The sequence below is a fragment of the Mobula birostris genome, chromosome 7 (genome assembly GCF_030028105.1).
Source record: "Mobula birostris isolate sMobBir1 chromosome 7, sMobBir1.hap1, whole genome shotgun sequence".
NCBI classification, from domain to species: domain Eukaryota; kingdom Metazoa; phylum Chordata; class Chondrichthyes; order Myliobatiformes; family Myliobatidae; genus Mobula; species Mobula birostris.
The window spans coordinates 168,413,703-168,436,936 of record NC_092376.1 but is presented as its reverse complement, the minus strand read 5'-3'; the positions used below and the strand labels follow the sequence as shown (position 1 = coordinate 168,436,936).

The following is a 23,234-nucleotide window of genomic DNA, read 5'->3' as shown; positions in this document are numbered from 1 at the left end:
ATTATTTATGGTGCAACTGTAACGAGAACCAGTTTCCCCTGGGATCAATAAAGTATGACTATGACTATGACAAATCAGCTAGAATTGTGCTGGGCAAGTGTCACGGTGCTTCAGATACCAATGTAGAATGTAGTTGAATGTAGTTGCTGCTATGACAGAAGTACAAATATATAGTTCCCTGAAAGTAATATCACAAGTACTGAAGTTGAAGAAAGTATTTGACACACTGGCCTTCATCAGTCAGGGCACTGAGTACAGGTGTTGAGACGTTATGCACATGGCCTTGGTGAAGTTCTACCTGGAATATTGTGTGCAGGTTTGGTTGGGCTCTTATAGGAACAATACATTTAAACTGGAAAGAGTCCAAGAGAGATATACAAGACTGTTGCCAGTACTCGAGGGGAAGTTGTGGAGGTTAGAACTGCATTTCTTGGAGCATAAGAAAGGGACTCCAGTATGAGAGGGCCATAGAATTAAGGTGAGAAGGATAAGATTTAAACCTCTCTGTAGTATCCAAGACATCTTCAAGGAGCAACGTCTTGGGAAGGTAGTGTCCATTATTAAGGATTCCCACCACGCAGGATATGCTCTCTTCCCATTATTACTGTCAGGAAGGAAGTACAAAAGCCTGAAGGCTCTTACTCAGTGATTCAGGAACAGCTTCTTCCCCTCTGCCATCCGATTCCTAAATAGACATTGAATTCATGAACACAGCCTCACTCCTTTTCTTATTTCTGTTTTTGTACTACTTAGTTGTTTTAACTATTTAGTATATTTTTCCATAATTCACAGTTTATTTTTCTATATTATCATGTTTTGCAATGTACTGCTGCCCCAAAGTTTACAAATTTCAAGACTTATCAAAATCAAATCAATCAAATCAAGTTTAATTGTCATTCAAATCATACATGGATAAGGCAGAATTTTCCTCTGGGGCCAAGGTGCAAAAGCACACACACGTATTCAAAGTAACAAGAAAGAGAAAAAAAAGAACATAGTCATGTAAGAAAACAAATTTTTTTCCCAAGTCCCTGAGCGACAAGTCCGCAAATTGATGGTTGCTGGCATTCCAGCCTGTAATTCCACCAATCTAACACTGGAGGGCAGCACCAACAGGAGACGTCACCCCCAACTGAGTCTAAACACCACATTACAATGTAACCCCAGGGACTGAGGCCTAGTCCTAACTACAACCGAGGCAACACTGCTGCCTCGCCACCTGTTATGTCACAAAACAAGGGAAGCATGCCTGTGGCAATTGATGTCCAACAGACAAAAGAATTGACCAACACAGTCACTCATAGTTAAATTGCACGCTGCCTTCACACCAACTCAAAGGCACCAACATTGTCTGAACCCCGGTCAGCACTTCCAAAACCAATCCGCTTTGTCCTGCAGCCTGACGGCCCAGCTCAAATCCCCAGACCTGTTGGCCTGGCTCAAACCCACAGGCCCAACAGCCCAGATCAAGTCCACAGGCCCAACAACCCAGCTTGAATCCGCTGACCTGACGGCCTGATTGGATATACTTCGTACCGAAAGGACAGGCAGGAAGGCATAGGCGGTGGTGTGGCTCTGTTAGTAAGAGATAAGAATGACATCTTTAGAAAGAGGATAACATAAGGTCAGAGAATATTGAATCTTTGTTAACACAAAATAATCTGCAGATGCTGGGGTCAAAGCAACACACACAACACGCTGGAGGAACTCAACAGGTCGGGCAGCATCCGTGGAAAAGATCAGTCGACGTTTCGGTTCCGGCCCGAAACGTCAACCGATCTTTTCCACGGATGCTGCCCGACCTGCTGAGTTCTTCCAGCATGTTGTGAGTGTTGAATCTTTGTTGATGGAGTTAAGAAACTGCAAATATAAAAAAAACATTCTGGGAATCATATATAATAATAAAGGCATCCATTAGTCTTGCAAGACCATGGATCTGCGCCTGGAAAGTCTTCACTCTCCAGGGCACAGGCCTGGGCAAGGTTGTATGGAAGACCAGCAGTTGCCCCTGCTGCAAGTCTCCCCTCTCCACGACACCAATGTTGTCCAAGGGAAAGGCATTAGGACCCATACAGCTTGGCACCAGTGTCGTCACACAGCAATGTGTGATTAAGCGCCTTGCTCAAGGACACAACACACGCTGCCTCGGTTGGGGCTCGAACTCACAACCTTCAGGTCGCTAGACCTTAACCACTTGGCCACATGCCCACGGGAATCATATATAGACCTCCAAATAGTGTCCAAGTTGTGGGGTTGGGATTGTAAAGGGAGCAGGAAAACACACACAATAAGGGTAATGTCACAATTGCAATAGGGGACTTCAATATGCAAGGGGATTGGAAAAATCAAGTTGGTGTCAGATCGCAAAAGAGGGAATTTGTTGAATGCCCACTAGATGGCTTTTTAGAGCAGCTTATGCTTGAGGGAAAAGTCTGTCTTAGATTGAGTGTTGTGTAATAACCCACATCTTATTTGGGAGCTTAACATAAGGAACTGTCAGGAGGCAGTGATCATAATATTATTGATTTCATTCTGCAATTTGAGAAGGAGAAGCATAAGTCACATGTATCAGTATTGCAATGGAATAAAGGGAATTACAGAGGCATGAGAGAGGAACTTGCCCAGGTAGATTGAAGGAGGATACTGGCGGGGATGACGGCAGAGCAGAGATGGTTGAAATTTAAATAAGTCCCATAGAAGCAAAAACTTTCAAGTAGCTGGGGTGGACAACCAAGGGAAGTTAAGGACTGGATAAAAGCCAAGGAAAGGGCATATAAGATAGCAAAAGTGAGTGGGAAGTTGTTTGATTGGGAAGCTTTTAAAATCTAATAAAAGGCAACTAAAAAGCCATAAGAAATGAAAAGATGAATTATGAGGGAAAACTAATCAATAATATAAAGCAGGACACTGGAAGTTTTTTCAGTTACACAAAGAGTAAAAGGGAGGTGAGAGTTGATATTGGACAATGGGAAAATGATGCTGGTGAGTTAGTAATGTGGGACAAAGAAATGGCAGATGAAATTTATGAGTACTTTGCGTCAATCTTCACTGTGGAAGGCACTAGCAGTGTGTGAGAGGTCCGTGAGTGTCAGGGAGCAGGACTGAGTGCCATTGCTATTACAAAGGAAAAAGTGCAAGGCAAACTCAAAGGTCTTAGGTGGATAAGCCACCTGGATCATACGGACGACATCCTAGATTCCTGAGAAAGGGTGCTAACGAGATAACGGATGCATTGGGTCATGACTTTTCAAGAATCGCTTAATTCTGGCATGGTCCGGAGGACTGGAAAATGTCACTCTACTCTTTAATATGGGAGGAAGGCAAAAGAAAGGAAATTATAGGTAAGTTTGCCTAACCACAGTGGTTAGGAGAGTGTTGGAGTCCATTATTAAGGATGAGGTTTCGGGGTACTTGGAGACTAATGATAAAATAAGTCAAAGTCTGCATGGTTTCTGTGAATGGAAATCTTGCCTGACAAATCTGTTAGAGTTCCTTGAGGAAGTAATCAGCAGGGTGGACAAAGGAGAGGTAGTGAATGTCATTTACTTGGATTTTCAGAAGGCATTTGATAAGGTACCACACATGAGGCTGCTTAACAAGATAACGTCCTATGGCATTACAGGAAAGATACTGACACGGATAGAGGAATGGCTGACAACCAGGAGGCAGCGAGTGGGAATAAAGGGAGCTTTTTCTGGTTGGTTGCCAGTGACTAGTGGCTTTCCTCAGGGGTCAGTCTTGGGACAGCTACTTTTCATGTTGTTTGTCAATGATTTAGATAATGGAATTAATGGCTTTGCAGCAAAGTTTGCAGATGATACTAGGATAAGTGGAGGGGTAGGTGGTGCTGAGGAAGCAATGTAATTGCAGCAGGACTTAGACAAATTAAAAGAATGGGCAAAAAAGTGACAGATAGAATGCAGCATTGGGAAATGTATGATAATGCATATTTTATAAAGGCAATGATAATGTAGGCTATTATCTAATTGGAGAGAAAATTCAAACATCAGAGGTGCAAAGGGACTTAGGAGTCCTTGTGCAAGACTCCCAGAAGTGCAAGTTTCCTTTAATGTACAGGTTGAATCCCTGGAGGATCTCATTGAAACCTACCGAATGCTGAGAGGACAAGATAAGGTGGACATGGAGAGGGTGCTTCCTCTGGTGGGGTATCCAGAACTAGATGGTACAACCTGAAATTGAGGGGAGACCTTTCGCAAAAGAGGTAAGGAGGAATTTCTTTTAGCCAAAAAGTAATGAATCTGTGGAACGCTTTGCCACAGACTGTGGTGGAGGCCATGTCCATGGGTATACTTAAAGTGGAAGTAGATTGCTTCCTGATTGGTCAGGGCTTCAAAGGATATGGCGAGAAGGCACGTGTATGGGGTTGAGTGGGATCCAGGATCAGCCATGATGGAATGGCGGACTGGACTCAAAGGCCTGAATGGCCTATTTCAGCTCCTATGGTCTTATGTAGGGGAGGAGAAGGAGGAAGAGGTGAACCAGAATGGGGAATAGAGAGAGAGAGAATTGGGAGGGAATGAAATTCTGGAAATTAGAGAAATTGATGTTCTTACAATCAGGTTAGAAGCTACCCAGATGGAATATGAGGTGTTGCTCCTCCAACCTGAACGTGCCTCATCATGGCAATTGAGGAGGCCATGGACCAACATGTTGGAATGGGAACGGGAAGTCAAATTGAAATGGGTGGCTTCTAAGAAATCCCGCATTTTGTTGTAGATGAAGTGAAAGTGCTCAACAAAGGAATTCTTCCAACCTATGTCAGGGCTCACCAATGTAGAAGTGGCTGCACCAGGAGCACTAAACACAGTAGGTAACTGCGACAGATTTACAGATCACCTGGAAGGACTGTTTAGAGCATTTAGTGGTGGGAGAGGAGGTGTAGGGGTAGATTGTACAGATATTATTAATGATCTTTGAAGAATTACCAGTTTTTGGAATTGCTCCGGAGGACTGGAAAACTGCAAAAGTCAGTCCAATCTTTTAGAAGGGAGAGAGGCGACAGAAAGGAAATTATAGGCCAGTTATGCAGATCTCAGTGGTTGGGGAGATGTTGGAGTCTATTATTAATGATGAGGTTTCGCAATATTTGGAGACATATGACAAAGTATGCCAAAGTCGTCATAGTTTCCTTAAGGGGAAAGCTTACCTGGCAAATTTGTTGGAATTCTTTGAGGAAGTAACAGGCAAGATAGACAAAGGAGAATCAGTCTTTCAAGTCCAGTGTAGTTCAGGACCTGCTTCTTCCTATGTTCTTGCTACTGGCATGTAAGTAGAAGATATTAGATGACATTCCATTTTGACACCCTTTCTCTCTGTGTGTGCCTTATTTTTATCTTCACTCTCTGTATTTCCATTTGCCTGGTTCTTTTTCACAAAGTTTTCCAAAAATTGAAGCACAATACATCTACTTACACCTCTTTATTGACAGTACATTCGGTTTCAAAGAACTTTAATAATTTTGTTGACCATTGAATAGCCACTAAAGAGTCTTGAATCTTACCCAAACTTCTGATAAGGTTACCTTAAATAGATATTCAATTATTCATTTTTTTTCAAGCAGTTGAAATCCAAGACTAGTTTTAATCCAATTCCATGTATCTTTACCCTTTGGCTATGAAATCAGCCCAATTTGTATCCATTATGTCTCCTAAAAATAGCATGATAAACCTTGATGAAGGGTCTCAACCTGAAATAGACAATAGACAATAGGTGCAGAAGTAGACCATTCGGCCCTTCGAGCCTGCACCGCCATTCTGAGATCATGGCTGATCATCTACTATCAATATCCGGTTCCTGCCTTGTCCCCATAACCCTTGATTCCCCTATCCATAAGATACCTATCTAGCTCCTTCTTGAAAGCATCCAGAGAATTGGCCTCCACTGCCTTCTGAGGCAGCGCATTCCACACTTCCACAACTCTCTCGGAGAAGAAGTTCCTCCTCAACTCTGTCCTAAATGACCTACCCCTTATTCTTAAACCATGCCCTCTGGTACTGGACTCTCCCAGCATCTAGAACATATTTCCTGCCTCTATCTTGTCCAATACCTTAATAATCTTATATGTCTCAATCAGATCCCCCCTCAATCTCCTTAATTCCAGCGTGTACAAGCCCAGTCTCTCTAACCTCTTTGCGTAAGACAGTCCGGACATCCCAGGAATTAACCTGAAATGTCAACTGTTTATTCCTCCCCATGGATACTGTCTGAACTGCTGAGTTCCTCCAGCATTTTCTATGTGTTGCTCTGGATTTCCAGCATTTTAATGGTTTAAAGGTCCAATTTAATGTCAAAGAAATGTATACAATATACATCCTGAAATGTTTTTCCCTATCAAACATCCACGAAAAAGAGGAGTGCCCCAAAGAATGAACGACAGTTAAACGTGAGAACCCCAAAGTCCCCCCAACTCTCCCCTCCCACACGTAAGCGGCAGCAAGCAACAACCCCCACCCCCACGGGCAGACCAAAAGCAGGCATCGGAACCACCACCAAGCGCTCAAGCGTGAGCAAAGCAGTAGCGAAGACACAAACTCGCGGTTACGCCAAAGACTTCGCATTTCATCCGGAATTCGACATCTCACAGGCTCTCTCTCTCTCCCGACTAAGGGAGAGTGGAGCGCCTTCATTTTCCCAGCGAGCGGGGAGACATAACAAACAACTCGCTGGTTTACGATGTTAAAAGTCTGTTACGTCGCTTTTTTTCGAGGTCTGTGCCTGAAGATCGCAAAGATCCCGGGTTTTCGGGTACACACAGCAATAGATTTAAAGGCTCCCCCGCCGACACACGGATCTCCTGCCGTGACACCGACCCTTGATCCGCCCGTCTCCGGGTCCCCGAGATCTTAGGCTTGCTTTCTTTCTTTTTTCAATCTTTTTATTGATTTTTTTAAGTGTGTATACAAACAAGAGATGAATATCTCTGTAGAAGAATATGTCAGTAACAGTACATACAGAGGTAAAATAGTATCAGAATCACACATAGTGTTGATCTACAAAGTATTAATTTGATATAGAATGTATAATACAGAAAAAATGTAATTCATTCTCCTCTTATCAATTTATGAAGAGAGGAAGGACTATTAGAGGCTTTCAAATACGAACCGGACTCTCTGGTCGAACCCTTGGCGTGCCAAACAACGGCCAGTTCGGAAACCCCGAGAACGGGTCCCATTCCCGCAAAGAACCGAAGTCAGCGTGTAACTCCAGGTCAGGATCTTCAAAAGAACCCTGAAAGGGAAAAATAAAGATATTTAAGATGGAAACAGAGCTGTTTCCAAAGATGTAAGCAAAGGAGTCACTGTTTAGCGCCATCTTAACTCCGCTTCCATGCCTGCTTTTGCGGAATCTCTCGTGTTTATGAGTAGCCCTAGTGTTTATTATCGTCTACAACAGAAAAATAACACGGGAGCAAGATAGATGCTGTGTTTTTCAAGTGATAGTGAGGCCCTGGTCAAGAAGAAGAAAGGGGTACATAACACGAATAGGCAGGAAGGAACAATTGAGGTAATTGAGGAGTTTAAGAAATGCAAGAACACTTAAGAAGCGAATCAGGAAGGCTAAAATAATGCATAAGGTTGCTCTAGCAGCCAAGGAGAAGGTGAATCCCAGGGGCTTTGACAGGTATTTTATACATTAAGAGCAAAAGGACAGCAAGGGACAAAATTGGCCCTCTTGAAGATCAGAGTGGTCATCTATGCATTGATCCAAAAGAGATAAGGGAGATCTTAAATGGATTTTTTTTGCCTGTGTACTTCCTTGGGAGACAGACACAGAGTCTATGTAAGTGAGGGAAAACAGCAGTAAGATCATGGACCATGCACAGATTACAGAGGAGGAGATGTTTGCTGTCTTGAGGCAAATTATGTTGGATAAATCTCCAAGGCTTGATGAGGTGTTCCATCGGAAATGAGAGACTAGTGCAGAAATTGTAGGAGCTTTAGCGGAAATATTTAAAACATCCTTAACAATGGGTGAGGTGCTGGAGAATAGCTAATGTTGTTCCATTGTTTAAGAAAAGTTCTAAATATTACAGAGGAATTTATTGATCAGTGAAGTCAGTCGTGGGTAGGATATTGGAAGATATTCTAAGGGACAGGATATATAAGTATTTGCATAGACAGGGACTGATTAGGGTTAGTCAATATGACTTTGTGTGTGGTAGGTTGTGGCTAATTGATCTCTTAGAGTTTTTTGAGGAAGTTACCAGGAAAATAAATGACGTTAAGGTAGTGGATGTTGTCCACATGGATTTTTGCAAGGTCTTTGACAAGGTCCCGCATGGGAGGTTGGTCAAGCAGGTTCAGTCACTTGGCATTCAGGGTGAAGTATAAACTGGATTAGACATTGGCTCCACAGGAGAAGCCAGGAAGTGGTTGTAGATGGCTGCCTCTCTGCCTGTGACAAGTGGTGTGTCGCAAGCATCAGTACTGGATCTGGTGATGTTTCTCATCTCTATCAAAGATGATAATGTAGTAAACTGGATCAGCAAATGTGCGGATGACACCAAGGATGGAGCACAGTTGACAGCGAGGAAGACTGTCAAAGTTTGCAGCAGGATCTGGACCAGCAAGAAGAATGGGCTGCAAAAATGGCAGTTGGAATTTAATACAGACAAGTGCAAGGTGTTACAATTTGGAATGACAAACCAAAGGAGGACTTACATGGTGAGTGGTGGGCACTGAGGAGTGAGTAGAACAGAAGGATCTGGGAATACAGGTGCCTAGTTCCTTGAAAGTGACATCACAAATAGATATGGTCATAAAGAAAGCTTCTGGCACCTTGGTCTTCATAAATCAATGCATTGAGTGCAGAAGTTATGATGTTACTTGTATGTTACATATCAATAAAATTGAAAGAGAACAGAGAAAATTTACAAGGTCTTGAGGACCTGTGTTATAGGGAAAGGTTGAAAAGGTTAAGACTTCAGTCACTAGTGCATAGGAGAATGAGGGGGGATTTGATACAAAATTATGAAGGATATAGATAGAGCAAATGCAAGCCAGCTTTTTTTCACTGAGGGTTGACTAGAGGTCATGGGTTAAGGGTGAAAGGTGAAATGCTTAAGGGGAACATGAGGAGGAACTTCTTCATTCAGATAGTGGTGAGAGTGTGGAACGAGCTGCCAGTGGAAGTGCTGGATGCAGGTTTAATTTCAATATTTAAGTGATGTTTGAATAGGTAGATGGATGGGAGGGATATGGAGGGCTGTGGTCTAGATGCTGGTTGATGGAACTAAGCAGTAAATAGTTTGGCATAGACTAGCTGGGTCAAAGGGCCTACTGTATATGTGTGCTTTGGTGTTCTATGTCTATCAAACAGACCAAAGATGTTTGTTGTTTGTTGAAAGGAAGAGACTTTCATGAAGATGGAAAAGTAGGAGACAATCAAGATTTACAAAAGTTGTTCTTGAGAAATTAAAAACAATGCTGTGATACAAAAAAAAGGCCATCTGTTCACTCCAAATTAAAAACCATAGATCAACCAGGAGGTTCGCAGTCTGCTGAAGGCTAGATCTGTGGCAGTCAAGTCCGGTGCTCCATAACTATACAGGAAGGGCAGGTCCATCTCAAAAGCAAAGGAACAGTATTAAATGAGATAAGAGGCAGAATTGGATGTGTGTCAGCTCTAGCAAGGTTTGCAAGCCATTACTTCTTACAAAGTGAAACCTAATATCGTGAATGGCAGAGATGCTTCACTCCCTGATAAGCTCAATGCCTTTTATGCATGCTTTGAAAGAGAGAATAAAACTACAGTAACAAGGATCCCTGAAGCACCCAGAGATGCTGTGATCTCTGTCTTGGAGGATGATGTCAGGTCGTCTTTCAAGGTGACAGGTCCCGATGGGGGATCCTAATAGGGCTCTGAAAATCTGTGCCAGCAACTGGCAGTGCATTCAAGGAAATTTTCAATCTCTCATTACTACAGTTAGATATTTCCACCTGCTTCAAAAGGGCAACAATCATACCAGTGCCCGAGAAATGCGATGTGAGCTGCTTAATGACTATCATCCAATAGTACTCACACATGTATGGTAATGAAATGCTTTGAGAAGTTGCTTATGGCTAGAATCAACTTCTGTCTCAGCAAGGACCTGGACCCACTGCATTTGCCATTGCCACAATACGTCTATGGCAGATGGAATCTCATTGATTCTTCATGTGGCCTTCGATCACCTAGACAATACTAATACTTATGTCAGGCTGCTGTTTATTGGCTAGAGCTTGGTGTTTAATACAATCATTCCTACAGGTCTGCTCAAAAGCTCCAAAACATGGACCTTTGTACCTCCCTCTGCAAGTGGATCCTCAACTTCCTCACTGGAAAACTACAATCTGTGCAGGTCGGAAACGATACCTCCGCCTCACTGATAATCAGCACGAGCACACCTCAAGGATGTGGGCTTAGCCCACTGCTCTATTCCCTCTACACCCATGACTGTGTGGCTCGGCACTGCCCAAATGTCATTTGCAAAATTTGCTAACGACAAACTATTGTTAGCAGAATTTCAGATGGTGATGAGAAGGCGTACAGGAGTGAGATTGATCAGCTGGTTGAGTGGTGTCCCGACAACAACATTGCACTGAACATCAGTAAGAACTGATTGTGATCTTCAGAAAGGGTAATACAAGGGAAAACACACCGGTCCTCATCGAGGGATCAGAAGTGGAAAGAGAGCAATTTCATGTTCCTAGGTGTCAACATCTCTGAGGATCTATCCTGGGTCCAACATATCGATGCAGTAACAAAGAAGGCATGCCAGCAACTATATTTCATTTGTAGTTTGAGGAGATTCAGTATATCATCAAACACTCCAGCAAATTTCTAAAGATCTACCATGGATAGCATTCTAACAGGTTGCATCACTCTCTGGTATGTGGGTTGGGGGTGGGGGGGGGGATGTTGTCACTATACAGGATCAAAATGAGTTGCAGAAAGTTGTAAACTCAATCATCTCCATCATGGGCACCAGCCGAACCAGCATTCTGGACGTCTTGAAGGAGCAATGCCTCAAAAAGGCAGCATCCATCACTAAGGATGCTGATCACCCAGGACATGCCCTCTTCTCATTGCTACCATCAGGGAGGAGATACAGGAGCCTGAAGGCACACACTCAATGATTCACGAACGGCCTCTTCACCTCTTCCATCAGATTTCTGAATGGACATTGAACTCATGAACACTACCTCACTACTTATTTAACTTAACTCCTTAATAAATTATTAAATAAATAAATTGCACAGAATATGCTTGTGATATTTCTGACACAGTGGTGTCAAGAAAACAACCTCTCCCTCAATTTTGCAAAGACAAAGGATATGGTTGTGGACTACAGGAGGAATGGAGACAGGCTAACCCCTATAGACATCGATGGATCTGGGGTTGAGAGGGTGAACAGCTTTAAGGTCTTCGGCATAAACATCACCGAGGATCTCACATGGTCTATGCATACTGGCTGTCTGGTGATAAAGGCACAACAGCACCTCTTTCACCTCAGACGGTTGAAGAAGTTTGGCATGAGACCCCAAATCCTAAGAACTTTCTAGAGGGGCACGATTGAGAGCATCTTGACTGGCTGCATCACTGCCTGGTATGGGAACTGTACTTCTCTCAATTGCTGGACTCTGCTAAGAATAGTGCAGACAGCCCAACGCATCTGTAAATGTGAACTTCCCACTGTTCAGGACATTTACAAGGACAGGTGTGTAAGAAGGGCTCGAGGATCATTGGGGACCTGAGACACCCCAACCACAAACTGTTCCAGCTGCTGCCACCTGGGAAATGGTACCACAGCATAAAAGCCAGGACCAGCAGGCTCCGGGACAGCTTCTTCCACCAGGCCATCATTAATTCATGCTGACACAACTGTATTTCTATATATTGACTGTCCTGTTGTACATACTATTTATTATAAATTACTATAAATTGCACATTGCACATTTAGACGGAGACGTCACGTAAACATTTTTACTCCTCGTATATGAAGGATGTAAATAATGAAGTCAATTCAATTCAATTCAATAATCTACCAATCAGCACAACTGTGGAATATGGGAGGAAACCAGAGCAAATCAGGAGAGAGTGATGTGGTCAGTGAGAGAACGTCTAGACAGCCAGCAGCTGAGGTCAGGATAGAACCTGAATCACTGACACACCACTGTAATCTGATTTGCATTGCTTTGACTGAAAACTGTGGAGCTGCATTTTCTCAGTTTGTAAAGTCCTCAATCTGGTAATGAATATGAGCTCTGTCATACGACCCCTGCTATCTGTCTTGAAATGAGGCAGCGAGGGAATGAGATTCCCACTGTCCATCATGTGCAATTAATTTCTAAGCCCTTTCGGGGAGGTTGAACAGTCCAGGTTCATTTTCCAGGCACCTAAAGTACACAGGCAGTATATGTATGTGCATTACAGTACTGGAAGTGTGGTAGCCAGTTTAGTAAAAGATCTCTGGAGCAGAGATCGGATTATTTGCACAGACAAATAGGATGGTCACACACTTAGGAATCTCAAAACCTGGAGAGCCCGTGGGCAGTGAGGAAGGAGCAGCTGAACACAAATCAGGCTTGTTATCACCATCCTGATGAAGGGTCTCGGTCTGAAACATCAGCTGTTTATTCCTTGCCATAGGTGCTGCCTAACCTGCTGAGTTCCTTTAGCATTTGCATGTATTTCTCTGAATTTCCAGCATCTGTAGAATCCCTTGAGTTCAGTATCACTGACCTATGACATTTAATTTGTTGTTCGTGACATATTGAATGCAGCTGCATCCAGCCATTCATTCATTCGTCTATTATTTATTTATTTATTTGCTTGCTTATTAATTTATTTGTTTGGGAGATGAGGCATGGTAACAGGCATGTGTCAAATAAATCTGTTTCCTTAATGCATTATCCTCAAACAGAAAACAATCTAACTTTTGACACTGCAGACAGGAGATGAAATAAAATGTCAATTATGCCTGTTGAATTGAAAGATAAATGAAGAAAAAGACAGTGAACAAAACGGATGGAAATATTCAGGCAAACAATCGGTCAGCCTCTGCACTGTCTCAAGGTTGTGGTTGGGATAGCTGTAATGGAGAGAACTATTCACCAGGGGCTGACATTGTTTTAATAGGACTCAACCGTCCCCCTTTGCAAAACTGAGCTGAGTACCGACAGGCCCGTGTTAAAAACATAGCTAACTTGAAGTCCCCAGCTGAAATGGCACTTGAATGTGGAGCTCCTCTTGTACGAACAGCAAAGCTATAAATCCCTTCTCAAAGGCCGACATCAGACTGCCTTTCAGGAGGGTGAGTCATTGCAAGGCGGCAGGCCCCGATGGAGTACTTGGTAGGGCTCTGAAAACCTGGGCCAACCAACCGGCAGGTGTGATCAAAGACATTTTCAATCTCTCAATGCTACAGTGGGAAGTTCCCACCTGTTTCAAAAATCATACTAGTGCCCAAGAGGAGCAGGGTGTGCTGCCTTAACGATTATCATCCAGTAGCACTCATATCTATGTTGATGAAGGGTTTTGAGAGGTTGGTTATTGTTAGAATTAACTCCTGTTTCAGCAAGCACCTGGACCCACTACAATAAGTCTGCAGTGGATGTGATCTCATTGGCTCTTCACGCGGCCTTCGTTCACTTGGACAATACTAATGCTTCTGTCAGGATACTGTTTATTGACTACAGACTACAGCACAATCATGCCTACAGTTCTAGTTCAAAGGTTCCAAAACCTAGGCCTTTCTACCTTCCTCTGAAACTAGATCCTCAGCTTCCTCACCGAAAGACCACCGTCCGTGCAGATGAAAAATAACTTCTCCACCTCGCCGATAATCAACACTGGCGCACCTCAGGGACGTGTGCTTAGCCCACTGCTCTACTCTCTCTGTACCCATGACTGTGTGGCTAGGCTCAGCTCAAATAGCATCTATAAATATGCTTATGGCACAACCACTGTTAGCAGAGTTTCAGAGGGTGTTGAGAAGGCATACAGGAGCAAGATCGATCAGCTGACTGAGCGGAGTTGCAGCAACAACCTTGGACACAACATCAGTAAGAACAAAGAATTGACTGTAGACTTCAGAAAGGGTAGACCAGAGTGCACACACCAGTCCTCATAGAGGTATCTGTGAGGTGGAAAGAGTGAGCAATTTTAAGTTTCTGGATGTAAACATCTCTGAGGATTGATCCTGGGCCCAACATATTGATGCAGGTACAAAGAAAGTACGACAATGGTTTTATTTTATTCGGAGTTTGAGGAGATTTGGTAAGTCACCAAAGACAGTCATAAATTTCTAAAGGTGTACCGTGGGATCAAAATAAGCTGCAGAAAGATGTGAACTCATTCAACTCTATCATGGGCACCAGCCTCCCCTGCATCCAGAACATCTTTAAGAAGCAATGCCTCAAAAAGCAATGCCATCATTGAGGAAGCTGATCACCCAGGACATACCCTCACCTTATTGCTACCAGCAGGGAGGAGGTACGGGAGCCTGAAGGCACATACTCAATGATTCATGAAGAGCTTCTTCCCCTCTGCCATCAGATTTCTGAATGGACATTGAACCCATGAACAATGAACACCACCTCACTACTTAAGTAATTTAACTGTTTAATAAATAAATGTTAGGTCCTAAGGTTGTCATAGCCAGGGGTGGGAGTGGGGATAAACTCCTATTACCTATAAAGTGCTCCAAATTTCATGCATCTCTAACAGCCTCTGACAACCAAGTCCAATTCTTGGCCTTCACGTGTGGCTTATCCACTAGGCCCGGCGGAACTGTTTCTACTGACAAGAGAAGGGCCAAAGGCAGACCACTGGCACCTCAAAACCAGTTGCATTGGGCAGGTGGGGGTCGTCCACAGTGGACGGCAGCCCGCCTAGGAGAAGGAAAACTCAGATTTTAAACCTCTGCTGCCTTGCAGCCATATCACCCATGGGAAGAGCTTCGGGTGCAAACACCAAGGAAGAAATCTGGAACCGGGGTCCCTAAGGCAGTTTGATGTTGTTTACAACTTTACTCTGGCAACCTCTGCGACGACACTGGTGCCAAGCTGTAACGGTGTTTGCCCTTCCCTTGGACTACATCAGTGACGTGGAGAGGGGGAGCCCACTGCGTGGGCAACAGCTGGTTCTTCAAATCTTCCTGCCCAGGCTCATGCCCTGGAGAGGACACAGTCCACCAGAGGCACAAACCCATGATCCCCTGGGATCTTCAGCTGCCTACTACTACCAAATATATACTTCTCACTGTAATTTATAGATTTTATAATTATGCATTGCAATTTACTGCTGCCACATAGCAACCAATTTCACGACATAGGCCGGTGATATTAAACCTGATTCTGAGATGTTAAAAAAGTCACGTTGTAGTAGCTGAGGAGGGTATCATGAGGATGGAAAAGTCAGAGGCAATCAAGATTTTAAAAAGTTCTCCTTGAGAAATTAAAAACAATGCTGTGATAGAAAAAGAGCATCTGTTCACTCAGTTGTTCAATGTTGCACTGTAGTAGCTAAGTATGAAAGAAATTGACTTAAAATTGTTGATAGTGTAAATTGAACTGGTAGAAAAAGATCAACAACTAGGAATGATTCACTTGGAAAATAAGTTTATTAAAAATACTTTGTTTTAAAAATATAATTAGCATAAATATATCAAAATGATATAAATATTTCTGAATTTTGCATATCTTCATACAAAACATTTTAATTTATACTTCATCTTTTTAATTTATTTTGCAAATAAAATGTAAATAAATAAATATCATTCACATGGATTAGACTGCTATTACCAACATACAATGATTGCATAATTAAATAAAAAGCTATAACTTCTTTTTTAAGTACTTCATGTCAAGCTACAATACGTTCCACCAAGCTACAATATTGCTGCAATACGTATATGCTGTATGGAAACAATCCAAACCTATTTGAAATTAATGTTACCATTTCTCATCATTTGGACACATCTTTAAACAGAAAACTGAATATACTCCAAAGGCTTGTCATAAAGTTGAACAGGAAATTTGCAAAACAGTTAAGTAAGAAATGTAAATTCAGAGGTGCTGATTCATTAACATGAAGTTTAACATTAAAAAAAAATTGAACATTTTCAAAGGAATGGGTTGCATTATTCTGCAGTCGAGTGGAGACTGATTTGTCCTAATGAACTGTGGAGAATGTTGACTTCCAATTGGGCAAAGTATAAACAACAAGTGGTGGTATTAGGTGATTATCGTGAACAAGAGAGGAAGATTTACTGGAGGACCAATCATTTTTGAACAGATGAAGCAGGTCATTGATAAAACTAATACAATGGAGCAGTGAGCTAAGTGCTGGGTTGAGAACAAAACTACCTGCTCTTGGCTGGAGGAGCAACACCTCATATCCTGACCTGATGGCATGAACATCGATATCTCTAACTTCCATAAATTTCTCCCACCTCTCCCTCTCTCATTTCCATTCCTCAGTGTAGCTCCTGTCTAACCCCTTCTCTTCTCTTCACCTGCCTACCACATCTCTCTGGTGCCTCACCTCCTTTCCTTTCTCCCATGGTCTACTCTTTTCTCCTATCAGATTCCTTCTTTTTCAGCTGTTTATCTTTTCCATCTATCACCTCCCAGCTTCTCACTTCATCATCCCCTTCACCACCCATCTTCTGCCTCACTTTTCTTCATCTATCACCTGTCAGCATGTATTCCTTCCCCTCTCCCCACCTTCTTATTCTTGCATTTTTCCCCTTCCTTTCCAGTCCTGATGAAGGGTCTCAGTCCAAAATGTCAACTGTATTTTCCTCTCCATAGATGATGCTTGGATTGCTGAATTCCTCCAGCATTTTGTGTTTGTCAACTGCTCTTAAAATCTCCCCTCTGAGAAGTAGCAGAAAAACTATCATAAAGATGAATAGAAGATCTTTCAGTGAATTTGGAATTGCTTTTTTTAAATATGTTCCTTATACAGATCAAGCAGCCTTCATATATTATTAGAATGACAGTAATTGCCTGCTTCACAATTGCTTCCTTGTAATGATTTCAGGAGCTAAGTTTATGGAAACACCAAAAATTCTGGGCTATTTCCAAAGGACAGAAAAAAATTGTTAAGTGAACTAAAAAGTTTATGAGGAGGTCCACGGCATATGAATCAGCACTTGCATCAGAGAGCAAAAAAGCAGACTAAATTGAGAAAAGTGGAAGGAAATATGCCTGGTTTGTAATGTTTAGAGCATTTTCTCTTTGTTGACAGCCAATGAGATTCCAGTAAAACATTAGCCTAATGAGATTATTTACACATTCTTTGCTTCAGTAGAAGCAAAAAATGTTTGACTTTAAACAGGCATTGGTGCATCTTTTCTTCCTTTTTTTCTGCACCACAGCATTTGGCTTGATGTAACTTCTAAGAATAAAGCAAAGTTAAGTCAGAAATTTATTTCAAATGTCCTGGATGTTTCATAATAAATTAATCGATAGTTCCTTTGGGTGATTTTAAAGATAAAGGATACTTACTGGGCATTTCCCAACATGGGTTGACAGACCCTTTAGGTCTGCAAAGGCCACTTCAAGATGACGTTGAAATTCATCGCTGCAATTGGACTGCTGGTTAAAAGAAAGAAAGAAACACTTTCAGAAAAAGAGCAGGACTTTTCTAATGTATCTACAACCATTGTGCAGGCACTGGTAAAGAACTTGCCACTGACTTTCTCATCTTCATTAACACTATCTTGCTGTTGAGTTGAGATAAAGGAAGGAAATCAACAGTTTTTTCTCTCAGTAAATTTGCTGTTTTTAAGTGATGAATCAGTTACCACACTTGCAATGAAGTGTTACAATTTTCACAAAGAATTCATCAAGAGCCTCCTATGTCTGGTAACAATGAATATGAAATCTTCCATGCTGAAAGTTTTTCCCTTGCTTTTTACAATATCGCAGCAGTTCAGAATTTGTATTTAGACAATGATTAAAAATAAACTGTGAAAGTTTAATTATTCCCACTCATCAACACCTGCAACTGAATCTTAACCGATTCCAATTTTCTCGCTTCATCCATCTTGCTTAATTGATCAATTACTTTATAATTACACTACCTTACTAAACATCAGAATCAGTTTAGTATCACTGACTTGTGTCATGAAATGTGTTGTTCAGTGGCAGCAGTACAGAGCAATACATAAAAAAATAAATTACAATAAGGAATATATATTTTAAATAGTTAGATAAGTAGTACGCAAAGAGAACAAAAGTAGTGAAAGAGGTAGTGGTCATTCTCGATTCCGAATTCTGATGGCAGAGCGGAAGAAGCTGTGCCTAACACGTTGATATGTGCCTTCAGGCTTCTGTACCTCCTCCCTGATGCTAGCAATGAAAAAGGACCCTACTTCCCAATGAATCATTAAATTTCAACTAACACCTCCAGAATGAAAAAGTAATCCGTTAAGTAATTGTTCCATTTTGAATCATCTCAACTAAGGAATGAGAAGATGATCTCCTTGTTACTAAATGTGTGCACACCAAAAGCAAAATAAAATGCAAATACCGGAGATGAGAAATACAAACTAAGAGTGCTTGGAGCATTCAGCGCTCATTCAGCTTCCAAAGGAAGCTTATTCCTTCTATAGGAAATAGAAATGAAAATGCACTTTACCAGAAGCAAAAAGAAGTTGAGAGAAAAAATAAAATTTGTTTTTTCGTTGCTTTTTTTAACTTGAAACAGAGAGAGGAAGCTTCTTCTGCAAAGAATTTTCAAAGAATCTAGGGCCTCTTAGATACTGTAAAAGATAATTTCTCTCAGTCACAGTTATAGAGTTTCAAGGAAGGAAATACTGTGATGAGTTAAAAAGGTAATTATTACAAGATAAGCTTGTTGGTCAAGTCTGAAGTTAAAACAATATGTTGGCAGATGCATCCAAGAAGAGAAACGCAGACTTGAAACATAGACTTTATCTTTTAGCTCAAATACTGTGTTTTGATAAATTCTCCAATATAAAAATAACCTTCCTTACTATTAAGCATTGTATTACTAAGGAAATTTTAGCTGGTCCCAATGTGGAATGCAGTATCATAGTTTCAATACAGAGGGATTCAAATTCCATCCCAAAGAAAATGAATTTCAATTCAGAGTAATGCACACAAAAGAATGTTTCAGGCCCTTTATCAGGACTTAATCAGATCTTAGCCCAAAACCTCGATTTTTCATTTCTCTCCATAGATGCAACCTGACCTGCTGAGTTCCTCCAGCATTTTGTGTGTGTTGCTCTGGATTTGCAGCATCTGCAGAATTTCTTTTCGAATTTAAATTCAATTGATCAATGAATCAAAATCATAATCAGTAGCATTGAATTTGGATTGTAATAGAACCTTATTTGGTTCCTTTATGGAAAGAAAAATCATAAATCTAGTAGATTATTTGTAACTATCTACTGAAATATTCTTTGGGGATGAGTCCTGACAATGCCATTCCCATGTCTGAATGAATAGCTAAAATCTAGAATGTATCTTTAGATTATATTAGTTTTGTCACTTCTCTTCATGAGAAGCAATTAAAGATCTGGTGGTTTTTTTTTGTTCATTGATAACTTCCTTCAATTGATAGAGTGATTCTATTTTTGCAGCCCTCACCATCCCTAACACACGATGTGGAGAGCCCAAAGCAAATTATTACAATCCAACTTAAACTCTGCATCCAGGACTTGCAATTACCAATTCAATTGGCAGTATCTGACCACAGTAGAGTGGCAGTTAGCAGAATCATCAACATTCACCGGTCAGGGTTTGATTCCCACCGAGTCTGTAAGGAGAGAATACGTTCTCCACCTGACACCTTGGTGTTCATCTGGACGACCCGACTTCCTGTCACATTCCAAAGACATACAATTAGGACTAGTGAGTTGTAGGCATATTATGTTTGTGCCAGAAGCGTGGCAACACTTGTGGGCTACCTCCAGCAGAATCCTCAACTGTGCTGGTCATTGATATAAGCCAACACAATTCTCTATGTTTTGTTGCTTCAATGTACATGTGACTAATCAGATCTTTAATCGTTAGAAATAGAAAATACAATTAATTGGAAAACTTACCTTTTGACACTCTTTCTGTATGCTTTCTAGTAATTCAGTCAGTTGGTCAAGACTGCACTTGGCACATCTGGTCTACAATTTATAAAAACGTAATAGAATCTTTAGAAATACAACTTTACATAAACTATTTTAAAAACAAAACCACCATATAGCATTTTTTCAATGTATTTGTGCTAAATAGCATTAAAAATGACCCTGTTTATCTGATGTTTGAAATTAATTAAGATGCAAAATGGAGAATTTTGAAATAGATTTGCAATGTGCCTCAAGGTAATGACCCTTCCCACAACTTCATTTGAATTTATTTTTTCCTGACTTTATTTTTAACAGACACGTCAATAGCCCCCATAATCATTAACGTAGGAAAATCAAGAATAATTTTCTGGAACATTTGCTGTGGTTGAGCCAACAAGACTGATAAAAGTTTTTAATATGAGTTTTATTTTTAAATTTCCCCCTCCTCCTCACCTTAACGTTTGCAATCAGACATCACCGATTGTGGGGTGCACTCCTAACGAAGCTGTTCCTGGCCTCGGCTGGAGGCTGTACTCACTATTTTCACCAGTGACTCTCCATATTCTCACCTACAGCAGGTGGCTGTGTTTGAGTTTGCATCAACCTTCTATGAGGATCATCCAGAAGCTGACAGGACTCATTCAAGTGCTGAGTTTGCACAAGCTGACTGCTATGCAAGTGGTCAGATTTAAGCACCCAGACTTCTCACTTGGGGAGGTGACATTCTACAAGCCTTTCAGCACTTTTTTTCAAATTTCCAGAAACGCACAAACAAAGACAGATCCAGTGACTGGTATCTTCAGTAAACGTATAAGTATTGACGTAAAGGCAAATCTTCAGTAATATGTGGAACCGCAATATGTTCCGCAAACCATAATAGTATCTAAAGGAACTGAATAAGTCTCTATCACCTGTCAAAAAACAATTTTTATTGGACACCCATCCTCCAATAGTCACTGCAGACAGGTGTGATTTCAGAATTGCTAAACTATTTATTACCCTGACTAATAAAAGGATTTAATGATCTTATCAGTTAGTTGCCTTGCAATGTGTGAGCCTACGTGAAATGATAGCTAGTATTCAGATGAGAATGTTCAGACAGGATGTAGTTGAAAAGTGAGCAACGATATAATTGTATTTTGCATGTTACCTTGTTATGGTACATCAGACTCATTAACCTACTTTTCAGGTGAGTGTTAGTCTGTGCCTTATTTCAAGTTTAATTGTCATTCAACCATACCAATGAGTACAGTCAAATGAAACAGCATTCCTCCAGGACAAACATGCAAAACATCTTGTGATTAGTCTTGTCCCTTTTTTTCAGCCTGTTTCACAGTCTGTGAAGAAACCTTGCAACATTTAGTCATGAGTCGACTGCATCCGACACATAATTCAGTCTCATGCGACGCCTACCACACGGGCTTGGGGGGGCCACTACTGAGCAGAATCGAAGTAAGCTGCAGAGAGCTGTTAAATTAGTCAGCTCCATCATGGGCACTAGCCTCTGTAGTATCCATGACACTTTCAAGGTGCAATGCCTCAAAAAGGCGGCATCCATCATTAAGAATCCTCACCACCTAGGACATGCCCTCTTCTCATTTTTACCATCAGCAAGGAGGTACAGAAGCCTGAAGGCGCACGCTCAATGATTCAGGAACAGCTTCTTCTCCGCTGCCATCTGATTTCTGAATGGACACTGAACCCATGAACACTACCACACCACTTTTTATTTCTGTTTTTACACTACTTATTTAATTCAAATATTTTACGTATACTGTAATTCACAGCTTTTTTTCCATATATTCACGTATTGCATTGTACTGCTGCCACAAAGTTAATAAATTTCACAAGAAGTGCCAGATGTATTAAATTTGATACACATTCTGATTCTACAGCATCACACTGTGAACACTTGAACCTAATGTCCTGGAAATCTTGCATATTGGAGCTTCTAGGCTTGTCTCTGTGGTTGCACCTGAAGTGTGCCTTCATGATGTCAACCAGAAGTCGGTCGTTAAAGACGGCCTTTAAGTGGCTGTGAATTCACTGTGACACTGAACTGCATGCCAATAATAATGAAAGTTATGAAATTTGTCAATTTTTCTATGTAATCTAGAAAAACTCACACAACTATCACTTCTCTTCACACCTTCCAAAATACAGCAAAAACAAAATAATGTTTATCCTGAACACAAGGACATGGCTTTAGCGTGAAAGGGGAAAGGTTTAGGGGGAACATTAGGGGGTATTTCTTCACTCAGAGGGTGGTGGGAGTGTGGAATGAGCTGCCATCTGACGTGGTAAATGGGGGCTCACCCTTAAGTTTTAAGAATAAATTGGATAGATACATGGATGGGAGAGGTCTGGAGGTTATGGACTGGGTGCAGGTTAACGGGGCTAGCAGATAAAGTTTCGGCACAGACTAGAAGGGCCGAATGGCCTGTTTTCTGTGCTGTAGCGTTCTATGGTTCTAAATTAAACCTATTCCTAATGTGAAAACAGAGTTATTGTAAACAATACTGAAAATTATTGCTTACCCTCAGATATTTGGGTATTTCAAAATAGTTGTCAACCAGATTCTGTAAGAGAAAATAGTTTGATTATGATATGTCCTCACTGATTATTTCTACAAGCACTTATATACATGTATTTGTATTTTACCATTGCAATAAAAATCACTAAAGCATCTTACCGGTGGTGAGTTCTGTTCCATTATATGCAAAGCGTTAATAATTTCATCAATTCGATTGTTAGCAAAGATAGTAACCAAACAGCAACTGAACAAAACCAGACACGAGCGAATCATTTTTCTTCTTCTCAAAGTTCTTCTTTCTTTTGCTTACTACAGGTGATTGAAATATAATTTGTTCGGGCATGATAGGTCTTTTTATATCCTTCAGAAACTCACAGGAAGTCCGACTATCAGGTGGAAATTAAGGTGTGGGGTGAAAGGAGGAAATGCCTCCTCCAGAGGTTGCCATGGAATCCACCGTAAAATTCAAAGCCATGTTCTGAGTCAGGGTGCATGATGAATCTAAGTCACAAGCACAGCAGAAGTCATTATGTAATGACAGTGTTCGATACTTTTCGCGTTTACGGATTGGAAGTCGTGAAACCCCAGACATGTGACTTAATC

General features: G+C 41.2%; 1 protein-coding gene across 1 annotated transcript in view; it reads right to left on the bottom strand.

The window, feature by feature from the left end:
• The window catches only part of LOC140200987 (uncharacterized), a 43,373-nt gene extending 20,469 nt beyond the window's left edge, over positions 1-22,904 (bottom strand). Inside the window, exons 1-5 of the mRNA XM_072264624.1 lie at positions 22,791-22,904; positions 22,636-22,677; positions 20,084-20,155; positions 17,517-17,606; positions 7,123-7,248 (exon numbers count right to left, since the gene is read on the bottom strand). Coding sequence (XP_072120725.1) covers positions 7,123-7,248; positions 17,517-17,606; positions 20,084-20,155; positions 22,636-22,677; positions 22,791-22,904 — 444 coding nt within the window. The remainder of the gene's footprint in view (positions 1-7,122; positions 7,249-17,516; positions 17,607-20,083; positions 20,156-22,635; positions 22,678-22,790) is intronic.
• Between the last annotated feature and the right edge of the window lie 330 nt (positions 22,905-23,234).